Source organism: Nannospalax galili, unplaced genomic scaffold, assembly GCF_000622305.1.
Source record: "Nannospalax galili isolate Female #2095 unplaced genomic scaffold, S.galili_v1.0 scaffold39, whole genome shotgun sequence".
In the NCBI taxonomy this organism is placed as follows: domain Eukaryota; kingdom Metazoa; phylum Chordata; class Mammalia; order Rodentia; family Spalacidae; genus Nannospalax; species Nannospalax galili.
Genome location: NW_008346683.1, coordinates 2,601,451 through 2,615,185, shown reverse-complemented (window position 1 = coordinate 2,615,185; position 13,735 = coordinate 2,601,451). Strand labels below are relative to the sequence as shown.

The 13,735-nt window shown below is 44.5% G+C and overlaps 1 protein-coding gene across 4 annotated transcripts in view; it reads right to left on the bottom strand.

Annotated features, from left to right (window-relative positions):
- The window catches only part of Large1 (LARGE xylosyl- and glucuronyltransferase 1), a 581,831-nt gene that overhangs the window by 421,453 nt on the left and 146,643 nt on the right, over positions 1-13,735 (bottom strand). For 3 of the 4 annotated variants that reach the window (XM_029568309.1, XM_029568308.1, XM_029568310.1), the window contains exon 2: positions 10,259-10,448. In XM_029568309.1, the coding sequence (XP_029424169.1) occupies positions 10,259-10,366 (108 nt within the window). In that variant the 5' untranslated portion in view covers positions 10,367-10,448. The remainder of the gene's footprint in view (positions 1-10,258; positions 10,449-13,735) is intronic. The other variant, XM_008843101.3, reaches the window with a different exon arrangement.

The window sequence follows — 13,735 nt, the reverse complement described above, 5'->3', positions numbered from 1 at the left end:
CCACCAAATTGTAGAAATTATGGTCCTTCCCTTTTCAGAAAACCTTAACCCATCATTGGTTACTGATAAAACATTCAGACAAATTTTAGGTAAGTGTATAACAAATTGAACAATACAGACCAATAGATCTACTACTACTTTTTAGGCTTGAACTATAAACACAGTTGAATATTTACATTACAAGTAAAAATTACAGAACTCAAAACTGTACACATGAGATTAAGAATGAAGATGTTTTTATAAGAAGCAGATGACACAACTTGCATTGTCACTCAAGAAGGACAGGGAAGAAAGAACACAGACACATGCCCTCCCAACACCTCCCAAAATGGTCACATCGTAATCACTACACCCTGTGAATCTGTTATCTTGCCAAATGAGCTCTGCAAAGTATAATTCAATCAAGGATTTGGATATGATCTGATTATCTGGGATCACCTGGGTTGCCCAATGCACTAGTAAGGCTCCTTAGAACAGGAGAGCAAGAGAGCTATAGGCAAAGAGAGAAAGGCAGAGCAGAGCTCTGAATGAGTGATGAGAGAGTGTGACCTACAGATGCCACTCTGCTGGCCTTGGAGATGAGGAAGGAGCCACAACTATGCCAGTCAGTGGCTCCTTGAACCTAAAAACTCCAGTAGGTGGTTTCTTCCCTGGGGCCTCCAGAAGGAAAAAGCCATACCCATAGCTTGACTTCAGTCCACTGAGAATGATTTTAGACTTTGGTCTTCTAGAAGAAAAAAAAACAAAAAACAAAAAACATGGGTTTTCTTTAAGTCACTAAGATGTGATGCCTTACATCAGCCACAAGAACCAAACAGCATCCCTCTCACCAAAGGAGACAGGTCTGCAGACCTGGAGGGTACGCCTGAAACGGTACACAGCACTGAATCTTGTATATATGGGTTTTTCCTATACATGCATACACAAATTGAATGCTTTTTTTCCCCATCTTAACTCAGTACTTCTCATATACTGAGGCCATAACTTTTTGCAGTTTGAAAGCTGTGAAAATTAGCATGCTTTCCTTTTTCCTTAAATTTCATGGGTAAAAGATTCATCCTTACTGGGAACAGTAGCAGCATCAGCATGTAGCATTTTTCTTAGGAGGACAGTTTTTCTTTTATTATCCAAAGAAAGCACTCCGTAGCTTTCCCAATTGGCAGCATGCTAGTTCTATGCTTGATGGCATTATTAAGGACAATAAGTATCACCTGAAAATAAGTCCATGCTACTGCAGTAGTCTGATAATCAAGTCTTCTAATCGATTTACAAGTGGGTAGTGTATACAGTGTGGATACAATGGACCAAAAATAATTCCTATCCCAGGTGGGCAGCACAGACAGTACAACATTGTATCATACTCCTGAGAACAATAAATACTTCAAAACTTAAGAGTTGACTTACAGAATGGTCTGTTTAATATTTCAAAAGGTTGCCTAGGAATAATTAAAACTGTGAATAAGGCAGGCACTGAGATTCATAGAAAGTAGGCTTTCTGGTTTCTGCAGCATCTGAGGCTCCTCCAGGAGACACAACACAGATATTCCAGGGTCATTTTCTCTACAGGAAAGCCAATGGTATTTTAAGATGGAAAGCTGGGTGCAGGGAAGCAGAGACCATCTCTGCACCCATCTCACCGTCTACAAAACTGCCCTTTTTGTACCAAGACCTTAATGAGACTCTTACTTAGCTCAAGGCACCTGCAACCCCACTCTGTGTTCTGCAGCCTGTGGGCCGTTCCACACCACTCGGTCACAATCACATTCTCATTCCTTCACTTAAGCCTAGTGCTAATAGCTATTATGTGCTGACTAGAAAAGCTCTTCATTGTTGATCCATTAAGAAAATCAATACAGCTTTTATATAACACCTTCAATTTCATTTTACATTTAGCATCTGATGTCTATATGCCCCGTATTACCCTTAGGAGGTGATACAATTGGGTAACTAGGAAGGCCAAAATGAGCTCTGCAGCTATGGAAGCTGCCAGAGACCAGATCCAGGGGACAGTGAAGCCTTATCAATCATTCACTGGTGTCCTGTATAGTCTGAACTCATGAAAACCTTCCAGCACAATCTCTGAGGGACAGGGGAGGCGCACGGGAAGCTGGGAAGTCAGTCACATGTGGGCAAGTTCCCATCTACACTGCATCTCCACCACTGCACCACTGCCCCTGAACCCTGACTTAGAACTCTGGTTCTCCTTCCAACCCTGAGGAGTGGTCAGGTGTCCGGACCTCCTTCCTTTCTGTTGAAATTCACTGGGGTGGCTGTCAAGCACATTTATTTCAGGAAGCTTTTGCTCTGATAAGAATAAATGAAAAGCAAACCATAGCTTTAGGAAAGCAATACAAGGATGAGGGTTGGAATCAGCTCTGAAATTAATATCCTACACCTTATCAAGACACTGGTTATCAATGACCTGGACTTTACATGCTCTGGAGACATGTGCCCTCATATAACACCCACATGTTCCCTAGCCTGCCTCTCTGGCCACTAGAAGCTTCCCTGCTGAGCTAGTTACAAGTTATCACAGGCAGCAGGTGTGAAAAATGTAAGGAAGGGCTTTAAGGCCCCCTGTTTCCACATGTTGGCAACTTACCAAGAGCTGAGCACCAGCCCCTGAGGTGCAGAAAAAAAAGAACCACATTCTGCAAATAAAATCCACCAGGCCCATGTGGAAAGGTGCACCTGGAGGAAAGTAACAGGATGATCCCAAGTCAAATGGAGCAACCACTCAAGTCCAAGAGACAACATCACAGCCACAGGGAAGGAGAAGCTGTGGAGCCATGCCCTGGGTCTCAAGGTCACAGATGCTCACAGCTTTGAGAACCAGGAGCCCTGGTTTACCAGCAGCTCCTGCTCCCCAATCAGGAGGTTAGAAACGCTGCACTAAGCTGGACATAGTGGTGTATACCGTAATGCCAGTACTTGAATTGGAGGCAGGGAGAATTCAAGGTCATCCTTGGCCACACAGCAAGTTTGAGGCTAGTGTGAGCTACATGAGAACTTGCCTCAAAAAGTCAAAAACAGAAAGGAAAGGAAGGTGGGGGGAGGACCTGCAGTAAATGTGTGCACAGAATAAACAATAAGGACACATAAATAGCACTTGGATGGTCACTGGGACTAAAAAGCTAAGTGAAACAGGCTTTTACCGAAAGAAATTCCTCAGAACACAGGTAGAGAGACCTCAAAGCAGCAGATGTCATAGCATTTGTACGTATGCTGGTCAGAGCAGTTCCCACACGGGATCACACATGGGGAGAAATGACGCTGAGCAAAGGCACACAAAGTATGGGTTCAGAAGAAGACTGTGGGCAAAGAACGCTGTACAGGGCAGAAGGCGCACAAAAGTGAAACTTAGGAAACAAGTGTGTGGTTTCTATCAGGGAGGTCAGTAAGGCACAAGAACCTGACCGAAGACAGAAACGAGAAATCGCAGGGGAAGGGGAGGGACACATGGTAACAAGCCACAAGTTCATTCAGGAGACACTGGAGCGAACTGTGGGCGCTGTGAGCCAGAGGAGGGCACACTTTACTCCCTCAAATTTTCATTCAGGAAGCATTTGTACACCAACTCTTCGCCAGGCACTGTCATGGGTGCCAGAGACAGGAGGAGGACGTGAAGAGAAGAGAATAACAGCTTCCTGCTTCCTGATAATAGCTTCCTGCTTCCTGATGCTACGAAGTCAGTAATAATGACAAGAAGGAAAAGGAAGAGCTGTGCATGAAGGGGAAGCAGAGGGGAAAGGGGAACATGCCCCTGATTAAGGTCAAGGGCACTGACATTGAGACCCAAAGACCTTAAGTCAGCAGGGCTGAGAAAGGAAAGGGAGGATGACAGGAATCACAAGAGGGTCTCCGAGGGAGGAGCAGAACACGAGGGAGCACGGGCCAGGCTCTAAAGGAGGCCAGGTGGACAGTCAGGGGATGGGAGGATACCAGGAGACAGGCCAGGCACTGTCATGGGTGCCAGAGACAAGAGGAGGACGTGAAGAGAAGAGAATAACAGCTTCCTGCTTCCTGATAACAGCTTCCTGCTTCCTGATAATAGCTTCCTGCTTCCTGATGCTACGAAGTCAGTAATAATGACAAGAAGGAAAAGGAAGAGCTGTGCATGAAGGGGAAGCAGAGGGGAAAGGGGAACATGCCCCTGATTAAGGTCAAGGGCACTGACATTGAGACCCAAAGACCTTAAGTCAGCAGGGCTGAGAAAGGAAAGGGAGGATGACAGGAATCACAAGAGGGTCTCCGAGGGAGGAGCAGAACACGAGGGAGCACGGGCCAGGCTCTAAAGGAGGCCAGGTGGACAGTCAGGGGATGGGAGGATACCAGGAGACAGGAGCAGAGTGGTACTGTGGGACAGCTCTGGACACTGGAGGAGGAAAGAGACACAAGAAGAATGCTATCACGGGTAAGAGTCAGGAAACAAAAAACACAGCTGTAAGAGGCCAAGGGGCCAGCACAATGCAGCATCCGAGGAATGGAGGGAATGAGGGAAGAGTTAGCCCAGGTAGAAAACTACACAGACAGGAACCGGAGGTGCTGAATGAGACAGTAGAGGATGAAAGCAGATTAGCAAAGTGAGGTGACAAGTTGGGCTAGGAACTTAGGGGCTAAATTACCAAGGAAAACATTCCCCCAACTGGCCCTGTACCTGGTGATCTCATGGTAAAAACTCATGCTCTTTCTCTCATCAGCCAGTGCCTGTTTCCACACTTTATGTCCTGATCCTGGTTCCATACTAAAGAGCAAATCTCAGCAAGCCCTCAGTTATGCCAGACTTAGTATAATAAACATGTAGGTAGAATGCTAGCACTCTAATAGTGGGCTTCTTTTTCATAACCTTATTTTATGTTAAGGAAACTACGGCCACACTAGAAGAAGGGCTATGCCCCAAGCGCCCAGCTATACCCGGCTGAGCTGACTTTACAGCCTGGGATGCCTGCCTCTATCCCATTGTGCCACTCCAGGTAATCACACTTAACTAATCAAATTGCTAAACCTTAGCACTGAGAGCATCTGCAGCTTGGAGGAGATCTTGGGCTCTGCTCTCAGGAGACCCAGTGAAATTAAACAGAGTTGAAAAATAAATAAGTCCATTAAAAACATGAATCATATTTCCATGAATCCAGGGAGCGATGCTGGAAGTTATTTATGGCGCCACCTACCATGAAGCCAAAGTCTCAAGGGTGTCAATCAGTGGAATGTAGGGAGTAGTGTGATGATTGAAAACTGAGAGAACATATCTGCAGGCCTTCCTGGGAGGACACCAGTGTCTGTAGCAACTGACGGGGCAGCGTGCATCAGAAAGATGGCCTTTGTCTCCCTGGTGCCCACTCAGCCTCCTCTGGAGTCTTAGGATCTCTGAGTCGGGTCACACAGGTCATCCTGTCTCATCAACACTATTGCTGGACTCCCTCCTAGAACACTGGACTTCTGCTTATGCATCTTTCATAGGGAACACTGCACACCCTTCCTGGGATGATCACTACAGCTATGCACAGACAATCATTATTATGAGGCGCTCAACATCTGCCTTCTGGCCACGTCCCTGTCCAGAATCAGGAGCCATTGGGACTGTCCTCATTTCTTGTGATTTCAGTGGCAGCCCTGAGTATTTGCTGGAGCTGACCCCTTGCACTCTAAACCTCTGCATCTCCAGGGTAAACATCTCCAACTCTGTCCACTGCTTCTTATGTAACTAACTTGAGCTGACAGTGTCATTCACCTACATCTTCCTAAGCATGCTGACTCATTAGACTGTTCTTCCAGTGCACCACCCAGAAATAAATACTACAGACAAACTAGTTCCAGGGAACAGCAGCCCATAGGCGTGCCATTCTAACTAGACATTAGACAGTTTTTGCTACTTTTCCCATATCACCTAGGCCTCAATAATGCAGTTTGTGTGACATGGTCCCTAGATTTCAGTCAGTTCTTAAGTATTATGTTGACAGATATAGTACCCACATTTAATCTGGATATGCCATTTGAACATTACTTTGATTTTTAAATTTCTCATAATCTCTTTACCAGTCAAGTAAAATTGTTAAGTCAAAGACCCTAGGGACTCCATAGCTAGGGCTGGACCAGATAGTAGGATGCTTCTGATGAGTCTGGAAGCTGATACCAAACCATAAATACAGGCAGCTATGTGTTTCTCAACCATGACCAACCCCTAGTCTTTTTTCTTTGGGAAAGCACATGATCTGACATCAGGGCTGTTCTCCATGTCTCAGGAGACATGTCCTTACCATTCTGTGACTGAAAAGCATGATAGGGCTCTAAGGGGAACTATAAATTCCTCCCCAGACTCTTCAAACATGACGACTGGTTTCAAGACAAGTGAACAGAGGTAATCCAGCCAGAGGCAATGCTGCAGAATTAGGAAGAAGAGAAGGTCTCCATCTACCGAGATCTGTACTGCTAACATGCAAGCACCAAGTTTCCTCTATGTAGGACCAGTCAGACTGAGAGAAACCAATCTACCAAAGAGATAAAGACCCAGCCACAAAAACATCATCTAAGCAACCTGGTCCAAACTTGCCTGCAGCCTAGACTATCTTTAAACCCATTCACTGTACTGGCCACCCGTGTTAGTTGCTTTTCTTCTTGTTGTGACCAAAATGTGACAAAAGCAGCTTAAGGAACAAATGGCTTACTGAGGATGCAGTCCACCATGGCAGGGAAGGCACAGTGGCAGGAGTGTGAGGCAGCTGCTCACCTTGCATAAACAGGAAGCGGAGAGAGATGAATACTGGTTCTCATCTTGCTTTCTCCTTTTTATTCAGCCCAGGACCCCAGCTCATAGGATGGTGCCATCCATATTTAGGCTGTCCCTTAATTAATGCAGCCTAGAAACCTCCACACAGGCATGTCCAAGAGGTTTGTCCCCTAGGTGATTTCCGATCTTATCAAGTTGGTAATCAACATTAACTATCATAATACTAGATCCCGTCCCCGCCTTTGTTTTAACCAAAATCACTTTGGACTGATTTCTGTAACTGAGTACAAATCAAAGTTCTACAATGGTCTTCCTCAGCTTTCGACCTTGAATACTACAGTACTAACTTGCTAGGCAAGAGGCGCTTACTGGCACAACATTCTGTTTGGATCTGAGGCCTGCTCTATAGGAAGGAGTTCATGCCCAGTACTGTGGACCTGGTCAAGACCCATGGGTGAGAAGGTCAAAAGCACTAGGGGCAAGTCTACTACTTTGTCTTGCTAATTAGACATGTTGTCAAATTGCCTCTTCTGTTTATATCCACAGGCTGTCCTCAGCCTTGATCAAAGAAGCTTCTCTTTGCAGTGAAAGGCAGAGATGGTACAGACTCAGGGGTGCTGAGAACAAGTGACCACTAACTGCTCAGCACTAAACGTGATACCCATATCCCCCCTCCAAAGCTAACAGAACATCTTGGAAGAGGGGGTAGAAAGAATGTAAGAGCTGATTGAAAGGAAAAAGGGATGTGACATGCTTCTTATGGTCATGACATAGTCATGACACTCATGAACTCACAACAGCTGAGGTTGCCTACACAGGGCACACATAAGACTGAACTGGTAAACATTCAGTCATAGATGGGGGACGGCTCCTGGGGCTCAGCCCAGTGGGGCTAATTGTGGACAAAGGCTGCTAGAGGAGAAGTCAGTCTTCAGTGATACAGTCATCACTGAAGGCTCCAGGGGGCAGCCTCACATCCATGCTCCTGGGAGCAGGTAACCCAGTAGGTTACAAGGAAAACCAAAACAAAACCAAAAGACAGGGATGTGGGATGGACAACTTGATGGGAGTTGGCTGGGGTGAAACAAGGACAGAGAGGGTGCAGGGTTCAGGATGACAATGATGAATTATACACATGTGCAAAATTGTTAAAGAATAAAACAAAGTCTAAAACCTCCCTGTAGAAAGATCATGTGACACTTAGTCAAATCTCTTGCTCAAAATCTAATGCCTCCCTGAAGCCCCAATCTACCATATGATATCAGAATAAAGCCTTAAGCTCTTGAGCCTAAGCTTGGAGACCTAGGGATGATCAGAGATGCTTTTGTGTTGCCCACTCCCCTTCTGGACTACAGGGATATTAACTGCACTATCAGAGGTCACTGTACAGAAAGACTATACAAGGTCTGGCACACAGAAATGATAATTCTGGTTGTTTACACCATCAGTCCCACCTTTGCCATTGTTGATATTGTTATGCTATTTTTATGAGGGCTGGAGAGATGGCTCAGAGACAAAAAGCACTGGCAGTTTTTGCAGAGGACCTGGGTTCGGTTCCCAACACCCACATGGTGGCTAACAACCATACATATCTCTAGTTCCAGGGGATTTGACACTCTCTTCTGACCTCCACGGGCAGTGCATGACACAGGTGCACTTATATATATGCGGCAATACTCCACTCATAAGCACAAAATAAAAAATAAAAAGTTTTTATTAATTGACAATTTCTTACATGTATACCAATGTATCTTGATCATATCCACCCCAATATCCCCTCCTGTTCTCCCCAGTCTGTTATGTATTATGATTGGCAGTTTTCATACACTGCTAAAAACCTATGCTTTGCCTTCTGTCACTATTTTTCTTCCATTTGGTTTGGTGTGGTGTGGTGTGGTATGGTGTGGTCTGGTGTGGTTTGGGGTGGTGTGGTGTGGTTTGGTGTGGTCTGGTGTGGTTTGTTGTGGTGTGGTGTGGTATGGTGTGGTTTGGTGTAATGTGGTGTGGTTTGGTGTGGTTTGGTGTGGTATGGTGTGGTATGGTATGGTGTGGTCTGGTATAGTGTGGTGTGGTTTGGTGTGGTATGGTATGGTATGGTATGATGTGGCATGGTGTGGTTTGCTGTGCTATGCTCTGGTTTTGGACAGGGTCCCACGATATAGACCAAACTGTGCTAGAACTCAAAATCTTTCTGCCTCAGGCTCCAGAATGCTGGGTCTTTAGACATGGTCACTACGCCCAGTCATGTTTTCACTCCTGAAGGTGGACTAGCACTAGGTGTCTACCTCCTTTCGTAGGGGCCCCTCCCCTGTCATCTCCAATGATTAAACTTCCTTATATCTCTGCTAGGATCACCCTCAACTCACTGTCCTTCCTCTGACCCCTCTGCAGAAATGAGCCACAGGGTACTGGAGTGCAATTCACTCTAACTTGGGTGAAGGCTCTGACCAGTCTAGACCAGGGATGTCACTAAGGGTCAGGTACAGTGACGAGGGTGTGACACTGGGCTCCTACTCTGGGCTAGGGATCAGGAATCACCACTGCTTGGCAAGTGCAAAGTTTCACCTTGTTTCTATTCAGTCTAGCTAACTCAAGGAAAGCACAGAAATTGAAGGGGAGCTCCTAATTAAAAGGTAGCCTTGAGGTGTCAATAAAATTATGTATAAAGGAAATGTTTAAAAACACAGGAGCAACTTTGTTGAGACAGATTGTCATCAAAGTTTTTTTTTTAATTTAAGTATGAAGCAAATTTAAAAAAAGAAGTATGTACATCTACACCTCCATTGCTTCCCTCCCTCAAGCTGGGACACCATCTCTGATAAGCATAACACGACACCACATTTGAAATCACTAGCTAAAAAAGTAGACTTGTCTTTCCTATACATTTCTGGAAAGTGGCAGGGACATCATTTGCATTTCTTTGTTTGGGGAGAGCATCCCCAATCTCTCTCAGTGTGACCAATGACCTTTCATCCCCAGCCTTAGCCTGACAACTCCTACAAACCTCTCCCCCAGCACCCTGCCCCCTCTATCATGACACACATCCCCACCGCGTAATTATTTGCTAACCATCTGTCTCCCCCCACGAGACGGTGAATGTCCAGATCTGTTATCTGCTTCTTCTCACCATTAGGATTAGTACAGATGTTGAACAGTAAGGAAATGTTGAATGTGCAAATTGCAACTCTGGCTTTAGGAACAGCTCAAGTTCTCCAAGGCTAAACCTTCTTCCTTGTGTTGACACAGGGACCCATCTGGCCAAACAGGCTTTGGATCATTTGGTTACCCACTACCCTTCTACTGCAGCCACTTGCACCTTACTTTATTCTTATCTTTCTTTTTTTATTCCTTACCTTGCTGACATCCTCCAACTACCTAAGGGATGCTAGAAGTCATTTCTTATCATGAAGCATCAACAGCCCAATATGTTACTCAAGGAACACTGGTGATCAGGGGCCCCTGAAGCTCTGTCTAGGAATCTGTGGCAGCTGACATTCCCTTGCCTCCCCTCTCACTCCGGTTTTCATTCTTACCTTCAAAGCTCCCAGCAAACAAGTAAATCCAGGTGATGGCTGGGATGCAGAGCAGAGTCAAAGAGGCAGCCAGGAATTTCCGTCTCCCTCTGCAGATTCCCAGCATCCTCTCAGAAGTGGCAATCTCTAATTGTCGCGCTGTGTCTCTGTCCAGAGCATGAAGTCCTCAGTCTCCCTCATAATACTTTCTGCAGGTAAAAACAAAAAGTAAGGGCTGAATCCTCATCATAATGAGCAGATGGAGGCTAACTAGAAAACAAATAGCTCAGAGACCCAGAAGGCAGATTCCCTGGACCAGGGCTCCTGCCATCTTTTACTGCAAGAGAGACAGGTGATGCTACAATCTTGTGTGTAACAAAACCCAGAGTATTAAAGAAATAAATAATGAAATCTGCAAGAGATCTCTCTCTGTCTCTATCGGTCTGTCTCTCTCTGTCTCTCTGTGTCTGTCTCTGTCTCTGTCTCTCTCACACACACACACACTTTAAAGGAGCATTTGGTTAGCATTTATTATAAACAATGTTATATAGGTGTTAGTGTTATGCTATCAAAACCAGAACATAGTGTGACTTCAAAGAACAGTGTCCTGAGTGGCATACACAGGATCCCTAAAAATAGCTAAGATTCATTTATATAGACCACTGAAGAAGGGAGGATGAAGGTGCTAGCTGGTCCATGTCTGGCCAACATGGCATATGGAACTTGTATTCCAGACTATAAAGGGCACCCGAAGCAGGATGGCGACCACATGCAGGATAGGAGTTTGGTAAGGTCATGACATAATCTAATGAGACTGAACTGGAGTCTAATGTGTCTACAGGAATTGTCTTCATAGCTCTCCCTATAGTCCATCCAGAGAAGATAAAAGTAACGAAAATGTAGACAATATGTAGAGAACGGACAGGAAAGAACATTAGCCTATAATCAGCCTAAAGAGAGGGATAGATAGTTCTTAAACCCAAGACAGAATGGCAGAGAAACAGAGAGAAAGTTGACAGGGATGAAGGACAGAGTCCATGATACTTCCCCTGAATCAATCAATAGCACTTGCTCTCTCTTGCGCACACACTCTCTCTCTCTCTCTGTCTCTCTCTCTCCCCAAGTACTTTTTTTTTTTTTAAAAAAGATCATTACGCCTCATTTCTAACTGTCCATAGATGTCAGATGACACGTGTCAGATGGCAATGGACAGAGAGGTAAATCCAGGTGGAAGTAGACCACCCACACTAGGTATCTGAAACCCAAGACAGAATGGCAGAGAAACAGAGAGAAAGTTGACAGGGATGAAGGAGAGAGTCCATGATACTTCCCCTGAATCAATCAATAGCACTTGCTCTCTCTTGTGCACACACTCTCTCTCTCTCTGTCTCTCTCTCTCTCCAAGTACTTTTTTTTTAAAAAAGATCATTACACCTCATTTCTAACTGTCCATAGATGTCACCCAAGACAGAATGGCAGAGAAACAGAGAGAAAGTTGACAGGGATGAAGGAGAGAGTCCATGATACTTCCCCTGAATCAATCAATAGCACTTGCTCTCTCTTGTGCACACACTCTCTCTCTCTCTGTCTCTCTCTCTCTCCAAGTACTTTTTTTTTAAAAAAGATCATTACACCTCATTTCTAACTGTCCATAGATGTCAGATGACACGTGTCAGATGGCAACGGACAGAGAGGTAAATCCAGGTGGAAGTAGACCACCCACACTAGGCATCTACAAAAGGCTTCAGATTTCCAAAGAACAGCTGTCCATGGCAGCCAGTCTGGGTGTCCCCTGCTATATCCCCAGGGCAGCCTCTGTCACAGTGTTGATACTTCCTGTGATGGGGGTCAAATTGGGTTCCCTCCTTTTCTACAAGCTGTGGAGTCTCCATAATTCAAAGTAGGAATACCCCACTCCATCAGGGCCTTCTTGCATTCCCTGACGGCATCCTGCTGGTCAACCATAGCAGAGGCAACCCTCCCAAGCTTCAGGCCTGTGTTCACCAAGTTGCCAGTAATGACGACCTAAGGAGCCAAGCTCAGCTGTCAAAGCTGGGCTTTCATGTGTAGCCATTTGAACCAGCATTTTCTAAATGGCTTGTCTGAAGCAGATGGAGGACCACAGGACTGGAGGGTATGGATGAGAAAGTAAAAGACTAAAACAGCAAAATCCTTTTGATCACAGAAAGTGGACTTGAGAAAAGGCTCCCCTGGGAAAACTTTTCATTCCCAAGCCTGGGGAAAAGACCTTGCACAGAAACTTTACTAGTTCTGGGAATGAAAGCCACCAAAACTTGGACATCGTTTTAGGAGAAGGAGGGCAGTAAGTGGAGGGGTGCTATTAGATCTGAGTTCAAATCCAGATGGTATCCACTCAGCTATAAATTGAAGTTGTGCTGTAGATGAAGTTAGATTTCAGTGGAAGGCAGGAGGATGGAACACAAACTCAACTGACATCAGCATCTTAAAAACACTTTTGAAACACACAAAACATTTATTTTCCTCCATTCTTCTCTCCATCTGCAGAAGGTGATTTCAATGGGCATGCTTTGTACAAAGTTTTAAACCAGTCTATGGTGGTTTGCCCTTCATGATTACATTGGCACCAGCAATTAAACCCAGCAGGTGAAAAATATTCCTTTATGAGTTTGACTTTTTAAGGACACCTCTGTGTGCACTAAAATCCCATTCTTAAGGTAAAACCTCAATCTGTATCAAAAGATACTATAGAAAATTAACACAGAATTCAACACAAGGACAGAAGACACAGGAAATGGGCTGAAATGACTTTCTAAACACACTCATAAATATGTTAACCAGGAAAAACAGCCCCAGTCCAGCGCCCCCTCCCCAAACTGCTGCTGGATGAGAGAAAAGCTCCCAATCTGTTAACCCAGGTGTCCAAGTCACAGCTAAAGGTCCCCACCCTTGATTCCAACATCCAATTCCTTGGCCAAGATGGTCAAAGCCTCTTCCACGTAGCTATTCCATATGACTTCTCCCATGCACTTAATCAATGAGATTCACTTCGTGAAGACTATAAGCAAAAATTATCATCACCTGTTAAGTCATATATCCAAAGCTCAATGTTTAATTCAATCACAAGCACCCTTTAGTCCAAAGGAACAAGCTTGATACAGTTAGGCAAATATCTATCCACCCATCTGTCCAGCCAACCAGCCACCTGTCTATCTATCCATCCAAAGTATATATGAATATAATGAACTATATAATATAAACATCCAAAATAAACAAAATGATATATATATATGTTTCATATATGTCAAAAAACGTTTGATAAAAGTATAGAACATGAATATTTTCACTATATATGACTATACATTTTCACAAATTTGATACAAGCAGCATGCATCCTTTTAATGATTTGAAAATATTTAAATTATCATGCCATGTTATATTGCTTGCAATTCAAAATACCCCAGGATCAATTGAATAGTATATAATTTACATGTTATGTGTAGAGAGTCAACATCTG